At 39.8% G+C, this 11,024-nt stretch overlaps 2 protein-coding genes across 2 annotated transcripts in view; one reads left to right on the forward strand and one right to left on the reverse strand.

Moving 5' to 3' along the window:
• smim7 (small integral membrane protein 7) overlaps positions 1–35 on the reverse strand; it is a 2,654-nt gene extending 2,619 nt beyond the window's left edge. The window contains exon 1 of the mRNA XM_086047221.1: positions 1–35. This exon is cut by the window's left edge and continues 104 nt beyond it. The gene's annotated coding sequence lies outside the window, so the exon portion shown is untranslated.
• A 605-nt stretch (positions 36–640) lies between these two features.
• On the forward strand, positions 641–10,160 carry tmem38a (transmembrane protein 38A). The gene is made up of 6 exons (XM_086047220.1): positions 641–1,294; positions 4,736–4,892; positions 5,787–5,971; positions 6,270–6,357; positions 8,488–8,605; positions 9,495–10,160. Exons 1-6 carry the CDS (start codon positions 1,171–1,173, stop codon positions 9,696–9,698), a joined length of 876 nt encoding a protein of 291 aa, XP_085903346.1. The 5' UTR covers positions 641–1,170; the 3' UTR covers positions 9,699–10,160.
• Positions 10,161–11,024: the final 864 nt, after the last annotated feature.

Raw genomic sequence — 11,024 nt, forward strand, 5'->3', positions numbered from 1 at the left:
TTTGCCCTTGATTTTGTTTCGCAGGTACAGACCGCCGTGCCAGTCAAAGGCGGGATTCACAATTGCAATTTTCACAATACTGTACTGTACATGCATGAAGGCCATTTGTAAACATTTGTATATTTTGATTTTATTGAAGAAAAAAAATAAAAATAAGTCCTGGTCATGGAATACTTACTTTAGGAGTGTATTTTGTAACATGACATGAAGGAGGAAGTTCTTGAAAGACCTGTCTGAGAAAGCAAATATTGACCTAAAAGGTGAAAAACCAAAATGCTTTCTGTATGATTGCTTTTTGGTTCGCGTGCATATTCATCTTCGACTTACTAGAAGTGTAAAATCGAGGATAAATGGTGAGTGTTTATATAATTTATTACGATTGATAAGATTAATCTTACATTTGTGATTGAAATAAGAACGCTAATTTTTATCAACTTTAATGAATGATCGTCTGCAAGGTTTTTTTTTCGTGGTTGATGCCAAGCTGTCAAAACATTGACATTATAATTGACAGTAAAATTTCATTTGTATTTTTTTAACATTGGTATTTGCACATTTCAGAATCTGTACGTTTTACGTTTTCCCCCTTCGTGACATTTTGTCCGTTTGTTGTTGTAGTTGTAGTGCCATCTAGTGTCAGCAAGTGGTCACGGTTGTTTTGCGAGATTGTTGACGTTTATAACATGTATCGTCTGTTTTGTCACGCGGGGGCGTATGGATATCGAATTATATCAGTAGGCCTGCATGTGCATTGTGCAGAGCTGTTTTGAGATTAGAGTCACGACATGCATTTAATCCGGTATGAAAAAGGATATCGTCTCAATGGCGCTTCGATGCACGTGTGTTTCTCCAACCCCCCACAATATAGTGCTGAAGACGTTTTTGAAGCAGCTGCTGTGCAAACCTGCCGCCTAAAATCGGAGCAGCTGTCTCCGCGCATATACCATGATGAGGATGAAGATGGTGGTGATGTTGATGGTGACGATGATGATGATGACGATGCGGGGATGAGTGGTATTAATAGGAAGGCTTGAGTGTCTCAGCCATTCACTGTCGAGGCCGGGGGGGTTTGCTGGAGAGTCCGTGGACCGGGTTGTGGGAAGGGGGGTCTTCCGATCCTGACTGCGCAGTTGGACATTAATAAGAGCGAGGAATCACCTTCATAACAACATGGATGTGCTGGCTGCCCTCAATTTGGGAGATTTAGCTCAAGCTTTCTCCAAAATGGGAATGTTTCCTGTGTTTGATGTGGCTTATTACATCGTGTCCATCCTCTACCTCAAGTATGAGCCAGGTGAGAATCAGAACACTTTTCCTTTCATGAAGAGTTGCCTTGTTTTATTCACTCATTACTTTCATTAGAAATAGAACACATGTTATCTATGATTTTCTAAATAAGAGAATTGTATGTATCTAAAATTAATACACGTGTTTTTATTTTTACTCAAACGTTTATTTTGCTATATTATCACAAACTAAAATGCATGCAAATTAGTGTTTATTTCAAAAGTTTCTCTTAATGCATTTCTTGTGACAACCACACTCTGTTCCAATATCCCTACAAGGACTTTCTGATGATTTTATATGGTGGGTGCCCCTTTTCCATGACCTGTTACATAAAGTGAGCAGCTGTAAAAACTCAGCTTGCTTCAGCCTGAAGTCTGACCCCATTCACATACACAAGGAAATCATTGAAGCGAATTAAAGCACTTTGGCTATAGACATTGTCCAAGTTTTAAATCCTTTGAGCGGCAGAGACTTATGTGGATGAAATGTGAGAGAAGGCCTACGCATGCCAGAAACTTAGGCAAAAAATAGAAGAGCCTGAAATAGACGTCAGTGGGCCCCTGTGCTCTTGTGGGCTTCAGGACGAACTGGGTGCTATATGGACTGACTGTTAAACATGAAACAATTTACTACACTCTAGTAGTGAGTTTTAGTAGTGAAGGAAAAGTTGCTAGTAATTTCTCATTGGTTTAAACTTCATTAGATTGAGTGTAAGCAATGGATGCATCTTTTTTTTCTCTTTTAATGTAAACACTTCAGACGCATAGCTTGTTGGTTGTTACCATCACTTTATTGCATGTCCAAACAGTTACTTTTCAAGCCAATCGCAGGGCACATATAGACAACATTAGTCTCATACCAAACAGGTTTTTTTTTGTACATGGGAGCAAGCTGGAGTACCAGAAGAAAAGGGAGATCTTGTAAACTCCACACAGGATTGTCAGATTGAAACCCTTTGACCCACGAGGCTACCACGTTGCCCCCAAATAATCCAGCACATTTGAATTGGATTCAAAATACATTGTGATGAAATTCAATTTATACTCTGCCGTATATTTTTGTGTTGTGCATCATACAGAGAAGCTGTTCACATGGAGACATGCAAGCAAGATGTAGATTGTTGACGGGGTCTCACCTTTAGATCACTGATTGTCATAAAAATTTGAACAGATTCAGGTACATAACATTAAAGTGGAAGTCAACTTATTCTTTATCTTTACAATATTATGTTCTATGCAGCCCACTAGTCAAAACATGGCATTCTGATTAATATTGCATTTGGGAAATATGAGTTTAACAGCTAACTCCACCCATTTTAGCCATCTGAGGGGGCAGCCATTTTGTCACTTGCTGTCGACTGAAAATGACATCACAGTTGCTCCGGGCTCAGGAAACAACCAATCACGGCTCTGCAAAACAGGTCAGCCATGATCAGTCGTTTCCTGAGCCCTCAGAAACTGTGATGTCATTTTCAGTTGACAGCAAGTGGCAAAATGGCCGCCCCCTGGCATGGACAAAAACGGGTTAATTTTAATGCTTGACTCACATTCCACAAACGCAATATTAATCAGAATGCCATGTTTTGACTAATGGAGACGCATAGAACATATTCTTGAAAATAATTTTTTGGGGTTGACTTCCACTTTAAATGTAATTTCATGTGTTTAGTGAGACTGAAGCTTTAAATACTTAAATTCATGTGTGTTTTCTTTGGAGAAAGTTTGCCAGTCAAATCACCCACCTGTATCTATTTGCATGACCTTTTTCTCTTTTTTTTTTTTTTTTTTTTTTACAAGAGTGCAGCTTCTATGCACTGCACACTGTAAGAAATCAATTGGGTCAACATTGCCATAGGAGTTGGAGAGACAAGTGTTGGGGTCAAGGGTTTAAGGCAGGCAAGGCGAAGGAAGAAGAAGTGGAGAAAAATCTATTTTTAGGATGGCATTTCTCAGCATCAGATTGCTTTCAAAGTGAGCACCACGACACCCTCGCACACCTGTTGTTGGACCTTTGTGAGAGGCACTCTGCTCACCGCTTAATTACCCCTGTGTGTGTGAGTGTGTGTTTGTGTGTGTGTGTGTAATGCACCCCTAAGGTTGTTAACTACATGTAAGTAGTCTTACAAACACACAATGTATTAAATTATGTTGTTTTCCAAGAAAGCCTCTATGTACAGTAGAAAGCAATCAATTGATGCATTTCTGTGTCACTATATTTGACTGTTAAATGGTGCTTGTCAGCAATTCTTCCGAACATCATTAACAGCAACAATTTAATCATATTGTCTATTCTTACCAATGTGCATTTTAAGCATTTATTGCACAGTTGAGTTGGTAAACAGTGATCCCACAAATGAGTTATGATAAAAGCATCCTATCATGGGCGTACACTTGATGGTAGTGTGGGCGTGGACACAGATACAGCACATAGACACACGTGGCTTGCACTGATAACTTTTGATGGTCACTGCATCATGTTTGAAGACACAACAACAGGCACCTGAAATGAGCAAAAAGAGTTTCTGATCATGTTATTCTTCTTTCTTTCTTTCTTTCTTTCTTTCTTTCTTTCTTTCTTTCTTTCTTTCTTTCTTTCTTTCTTTCTTTCCAATAACTTATTTAAATTACATGTGTAAAGATGATGTGATCTCAGGTCCAATGAATCTAAAATAAGAAAAAAAAGGGGTTGAGTTCCTCTTTAAACAGACCTTGTGTGAGAATTCCTTTTTTTCCCAAACTTAACACAGTTTTAAAAAATGTGTGCTGTTTAATTTTTATCCATTAATATTTACATCATTTACATGACTAGATCAAAGCAAATATACACAGGAAATGTTTAATGCTTGTGAACATCACAAATAAATTCCCCAGCCTCAACATTAGGTGCATTTGTGCAAAATAATAAGATGCAATACAAAAAAATGCTGTGGTGGTTGTAGCTTGCACTACACTGCATCACTCTGAGAAGTGTTTTCTAATATTTTGGTAAACTCATTGAGTACTGACAACTCTGTTCATTAAAGCACAACTGAACCCAATAATTCATTCTAGTATTTATTCTATCATTTATTCTAAAAAATATGTTTGAGCCCTTATTAACTGTTGTATTGTCATTAACACCTCATCCAGTACCAGTCAGGGCTGAGCAATGCAAAGGCAAAATTGTTCATTCAGTTTTCATATTGAAAAGAGCACCCTGGGGGAGTTGTTTTTGAAGAAAAAGAGTTTGCCATTAAGCGTTAGACAAGTTGTAAACATGTTAATATCACTCAAAGGAGTGATGTTGGTGAAGCGCCTTTAGCAACTGAAGTTTAAATTTGAGGCACTAGCTTTTGACAGAGTATATGAGTCCAGAATGAATAAAGGATATGAATCTCATGTATTTCTCAAAATCAGATGATCTAAATCGCTGACGACACCTTCTATTCTTCTGTCTCTGTGTTGTGCAGGTTCAGTGGAGGTTTCTCGCAGGAGTCCTGTGGCCTCGTGGCTCTGTGCCATGCTCTACTGCTTTGGGAGCTACATTCTGGCCGACATCATGCTGGGAAGTAGCCCTGTTGACTATTTCCAACACAACAGCCACATCCTGCTGGCCTCTGCTATCTGGTAAGAAAAACTCACTTACAACTTTGAATAATTTCACTTTTGGAGCACTAGTCACATCAGGTTTCCATGTGGAAACACTGCCCATCCAAAAATCATCCAGACGTCCATTTTCTATTATGTGCAGCTTATCATGTTCAAGGTGGCGGAGAGCTGGAGCCTATCCCAGACAACAATCAAAGGGACATACTTTCACGCTCACATTCACAATCCACACGATCACTGTATGGGAAGTGAACCCACACTACCTGCACTGTAGTCAGGTCATTGAACCACTACACTATTAGTGACTTGGGTGGCAAAATGTACCAACAACATCCACGTTTGGCAAAAGTTCACAAAGGCAGAAAACACTGTGAAAAAGTCATTTACTAGCCTTGTTGTATAAATGACAACAATATGTTGCTCCAGCACAGCAAAGTTCTACTTGGGCAGGAACTGTCCGATGCTCAGGATATTGTGAGCAGGCATGTTGTCACGGTGAAGCAGCCACGAGTTGTCCTACACTACTCTCGCCACGAAGCAAATGCTGCGAGCGTTGTTGACTTAAGGGAAAACTTGTACTTTGAGTTTGACCTCTATCTTATGTCAAAGGGTGACATGGCTCAATGGTAGGGTGGTCGTTTCCCAACCCGGAGGTTGTGGGTTCGATACCCGGCCCTTGTGACCATGTTGAAGGGTCCTTGCGCAAGATACTGAACCCCCAGTTGCTCCTGATGCTGCGCCATCAGTTGGTGAATGTGAACTCAGTGTGAAAAGCGCTATACAAGTCAAAGACCATTTTATCTTTTGTGCCTCCAGTCATGGAACTTTGTCAAACACCTCGTATAGCAGTGTAAAGCAGTCTACTAAAATAAATCCTTTTTTATGTTTGCTTCATACACTGTACAAACAAAGGTACCTCATCTTCTACTGCCCACTGAACCTCTTCTACAAATGTGTGGCTTTCCTGCCTGTCAAGTTGGTGTTGGTTGCCCTGAAGGAAGTCGTCCGCACTCGCAAAATTGCCGCCGGCGTCCACCACGCTCACCACGCCTACCACCATGGCTACTTCGTCATGGTCGTCGTCGGTTATGTGAAAGGTAACATATTGGCAGACCACACTATCACACAGATGAGCATTCATCCTATTCTGCCTTGCTTTTTAACATCACTTAATCTTTGCTATTTTTTTCTTCTTCTGTTGGTTTTAACTGTTTTTGTTTTAACAGCAGGTATTATTTCACTCACTTATTTTTGCTGTGAAGCGTCTTTGAGTGATATGAAAAGCGCTATACAAATAAAATGTTTTATTATTATTATTATTATCCGGTAATATTGCAATGTCAAATATGCAATCAGATGTCCTTCCCTCATTGTATCCACCGGGTATTTTCGCAGGGTCTGGAGTGGCTCTCATTTCCAACTTTGAGCAGCTGCTGCGTGGCGTGTGGAGGCCTGAGACGAACGAGATCCTCAACATGTCATTGTAAGTTTCTTCTTTCATGACTCCCCGCCCTCCATTGGTGGATCCTGTTGGAGTAGAACTATGTTACTATTTGCTATATTTAGTGCTGTCACTGACTGTTTAGAATGTTACTAACTGATCATTCATACTGTAAGTATCGAAGAGAAAATGTCTTATTCGAAATCATTCTCAAACAAAATAATTTGATCCTACATAATTCAGTGTTGGCAGCACTGTTGCATATTGCTTGCTCAGTGGTTTGAGGTTCGAACCTCAGCTGTAGCCTTCCTGCATGGAGTTTGCATGTTCTCTGCATGCTTTTGCAGGTTTTCTCAGGAAAATACGACTTTCTCTGCTAGTTGTTAGTTGAATGAAAGACTCTAAATTGTCCATAGGTGTTAATGTAAGCGTCAATATGTGCCCTAAAATTGCCTGGTGAGTGGTGAACAGTCCAGCGTGTAGCCCTCCTGCAGCCAATGTCCGCTGAGAAAAACGAAAGCCACAGTATGGATGCATAGATGACTCATTGCTTCACAAATTGTTGTAAAATTAGTCACACTGGCTTGCTTTAAGGACATGTCCGAATCGCCTGGTCAACAATATTGGTGGACCCCTCCAGTGATGTGGTAGCGATAGCGTCAATGCTAACATAACTGTTCAGAGTTGCACACGGTACAAGCAATGTTGCAAAATAAAAGGATCGGAGAATTTTAACTGAAACTTCCTTTACACACTTTTCCTTATAAAATTTACAGTACATGCATACACCTTTTAACACACACACACATACGGAGACAGTGGGGCTTCGCTACCTTGCTCTAGACCAGGGGTGTCCAAACTCGGTCCTCAAAGGCCTGATTCAAATGATCAGCTTATCCAGCAAGCTCTGAAGATGCTTGATTACGATCATGATCTTTTGAATCAGGTGTGTTGCAACAGGGAGGACCGGAGCTGCACATGTCTGATCTAGACGGGGTTTAGGGAAACCATCCAGTATCTCCGCAGCAAGGATCAGTTGTTTTCAGATCCTGGAGAGGATATTGAAAACCCCACCAAGTTAAGTCCTTGCGGATGAGCCACCTTTGCGCCGTAAGACCTGATGTGTAACACTGACAAATTTTGTTAGTGGAAAAGGTGTATATAATCTAGATAACAGTGTTTATTTTAATGTTATACTCTTGTTCTCTACTTCTTTCTTATTAATGATAAAACAATTAAAACATATTTAATAAGTAGAATGAATACTAAAATGGATGAATATAAAAAGTAGAATAGCAAATGAAATGAAATAAAATAAAAGTAAATAAATACTTCAGGCCTCTTGACAATTTAAATGCTTGGAGGGCAGCATTTAAAAAAAACAAAAAAACCAGTGCGCTTTATGTGGCACCCAGGCCATACTTTAGCACCCCCGGTTTAGTGCCTACATTAACTGGCTATGTATTTAGTTTCTGACCATGTCATTAGTTGATTATAGCCAGCTTGTTTCATTCTATTCTGTATTTAGCAGCTCTTTGTTACTAAATGAATTAACATTAAAATGAAATGAAATAATATTAATTAATTTATATGTGAAACAGTACTATGCATTATAAATGACAGCTGTAAATTGAATGATCAATATTTGTCAAATATTCAATATCAAATTCTGCTGTTAGTCTGCATTAAACTTGTTGGAAGTAGTGTAGTAAATATAATCACCAGATACTGACAAATTGTGCCACCTAGTGGTTGTGAGGGATAACAAGTCATTGGAGGCAAGGTACAGTTATTTACGGGTAAGAATCAAACGTTCCTGGTAATTCTGGAACAAAGGCACCTTAAACTATGAATTTTCAGGCATCACGGCACAGGCTGATTACTTTGATGTCCACGATGTCTCGCTCATATTACATCTGTTCATGTTAAGGCTAATTAGTCACAACTGGAAAAACGGTTTAGATAATGGTTGGATGGATGGATGGATGGATGTATTTGTTGTATTACTGTTAAAAGATGTAAAATAAGACAGAAATGTGCAAATCATTTATCATGTGTCTAATGAGGTGCACAACTTAATTTGACAGCCAAAAGTAAGTATTCAATGACATGTAAGTAAAGTCATGTACGTACATCACCATATCTTTTTTTTTATTTTTCATTTTTTTAAAGCCCTACCAAAGCAAGCCTGTATGGCGCCATCCTCTTCACCATGCAGGAGGCTCACTGGCTTCCAGTGTCCAGGAGCATGCTCATCATCATCTTCACCCTCTTCATGTCCACGAGCAAGGTCTGCACTGTAAACACACGGTGACACATCAAAATTAATAATTCATCTTGTTTTATTCTATAACTGACAACAGCAAAAACTGGTCCAATATTCGATTTTTGGCCTTTTGACAAATTTAACGCTAGACGTAATTAGTCCCAAGATTTAGAGAGTACTGGTCTTCTATTATTGGAAATAAAATAAATCATGCTCAGAAAGACCACCAGTGTGTTTGGAATACTAGAGCACTCCTCACCAATTATTAACTCCTCGTGGAAGCTACTTAGATCCGGTGTTGGGAATTTCACAGACAAATGCAGGACTTCTGATCGAGGGAGGTCTGCACCGCTCTGGGAGTGGTCACAACTGACTTCAACCATGGCCAATCAAAGCAACTTCTCACCGTTCCTTTAAAATGCGGCGCATTAGTTGCACCATGACGGTCTCAACATGGCAGAGCACATATTTGCATTCGTGACCCCCCCCTTCCCCCCCACTGTCAGCCTGTGGGATGATTTAAAAATGTAAAATGCTAATACTACCATAATAATAATAATAATAATAACAATAATAATAATAGTAATACGTTCAATGAATTGATTTCTTGAATGGCATCTGTCTGCCTGCGCACTGATCACCTTCACTAAAATTGCGTTAGACCAGCGGTGTACCACTTAGACATGGTCTGAGCAGGCATAAGTTTTAGGTTAACTTTCTGCCACCAAATTTCAAAACACCAAACGCGAAGTGAGCCATGCGCTCGCAAGGAAATCCGATCCGCCGGCATTTATGCCGCGGATTTACTGCCGATGAAAATAAGGCCCTAGCTCTTTTGACACCCGTGCACTCTGACAATAGCATGTTTGGACTGAGAAGAAGTCAAATAAAATCTTTCTTGCCTCTCCTCCAGGTGTGGATGACTGCCCGCCACTCTCATGGCTCTCCCTTCGCCCTCATTGAATCCTGGATTTGCCATTTGATCTTCCGCTCGCCTCTGGGCGGCTCTGAGGAAGACCATCATCACCCTCCAGCCGCCGCAGCCCCTTCATCGCTCAAAAGCAAAGAGGAACTGAGTGAAGGCGCTCGAAAGAGGAAAGCCAAGAAAGCCGAGTAGACTGTGAAACTGCGTCTGATTCACCAACATGGCCCTCGCTCCGGGGCGCCTCTTTCCTAAGAAGAAGAAAAGGCACTTTCACAGTTTCACTATTGAGACGCTATCTATTCGAACCGAATGGGGCTCTCAGTTTTTACATTTTCATTTACATCGCACAAGGACTGTAAATACAATCATCCACTTCTCAACCTTCCCTGGCCATTTTAAAGTTATTTTTAACGTTCCCATTCATGCACATTTGTGTGGTTTGTCCACATTCAGGCCGAATGTGCTCCTTGTTGGAGTGCCACTGGTTCTCTTTTGGTCCATTTCACTTGATTCAGAACTGAAAGAAAAGTCAATTTCTATCAGACAAATGTGAAGGAAGTATAATGTGAAAAAGAAACAACTTTTTACCTTGACGCTTATGACTAATCAAAGAATTTGAATAAAGTTAAGTTGGTCTTGTCTTTTCTTCATAAAGTGGAAGACAGTGAAAGTAATATTAGCAACTAGTGTTGATGTAATAACAATCGGGAGTTTGCTTTTCATCGTATTTGTACAAGATTTGTACACCACCACAATTGATTGAAACAAAATGATCGACGTGATTGAAGTAAAATGTTTGATTTAAGAGCTTTCACCAAAATATGTCATATTATGCAGAGTATCTCTATTTCCAGGGGCTTGAAACTACAGTATTTGGGCATACAAAAAATAGTTTGGTATGGTGTTAAAAAGAAAAGGAAGAACTGGTGAGCTCAACAACATTGAAGTGCCTGGAAGATCAAGGAAGACAACATGACATACTTTGTGAAAGAAAAAAAAAAAAAGCATTATCATTGTTAAAATCTAAATTCGTGAATGTAATCAACTGAGGGTTTAAAACAACGTACATTGGTAACTGGTAACATTCAAGAACAAGGAAAACAGAATACACAAAATTTCTCATGAATATTTTTGGCACACCTGTAGGTGTGTGCGCGCGTGCGTGTGAGTGTGCGCATGCGTGTGCATGTGTGTGTGTTTGTGATGCCAAAGCTGCTGGGAGATGACGGCAAATGTCCAATCTGAAGCTGCGGTCACGAACTGCGAAAGTAAAGCCCGACATTGAAAAATTCTTGCATCTCAAGCAATAAAGCATCACTGATGAACTTTGCAGAAGGTTTATCCAGCATTTTTTTATACTCATGGCATTCACCGCTGACTTTTAAATGCTGAAACGATCAGAAGTGTCACTTTTTTGTTTTACTAAAAAAACACTCACGATGATGCTGAGAGACCATCAAGGTGATCAAGAGCAAAGGAATGTTAGTGCCATCTGCTCAGCTCATTAGACAAACGCAA

The sequence above is a fragment of the Filicampus tigris genome, chromosome 12 (assembly GCF_054856515.1).
Source record: "Filicampus tigris isolate MCC_2025a chromosome 12, RoL_Ftig_1.0, whole genome shotgun sequence".
Classification (NCBI taxonomy): domain Eukaryota; kingdom Metazoa; phylum Chordata; class Actinopteri; order Syngnathiformes; family Syngnathidae; genus Filicampus; species Filicampus tigris.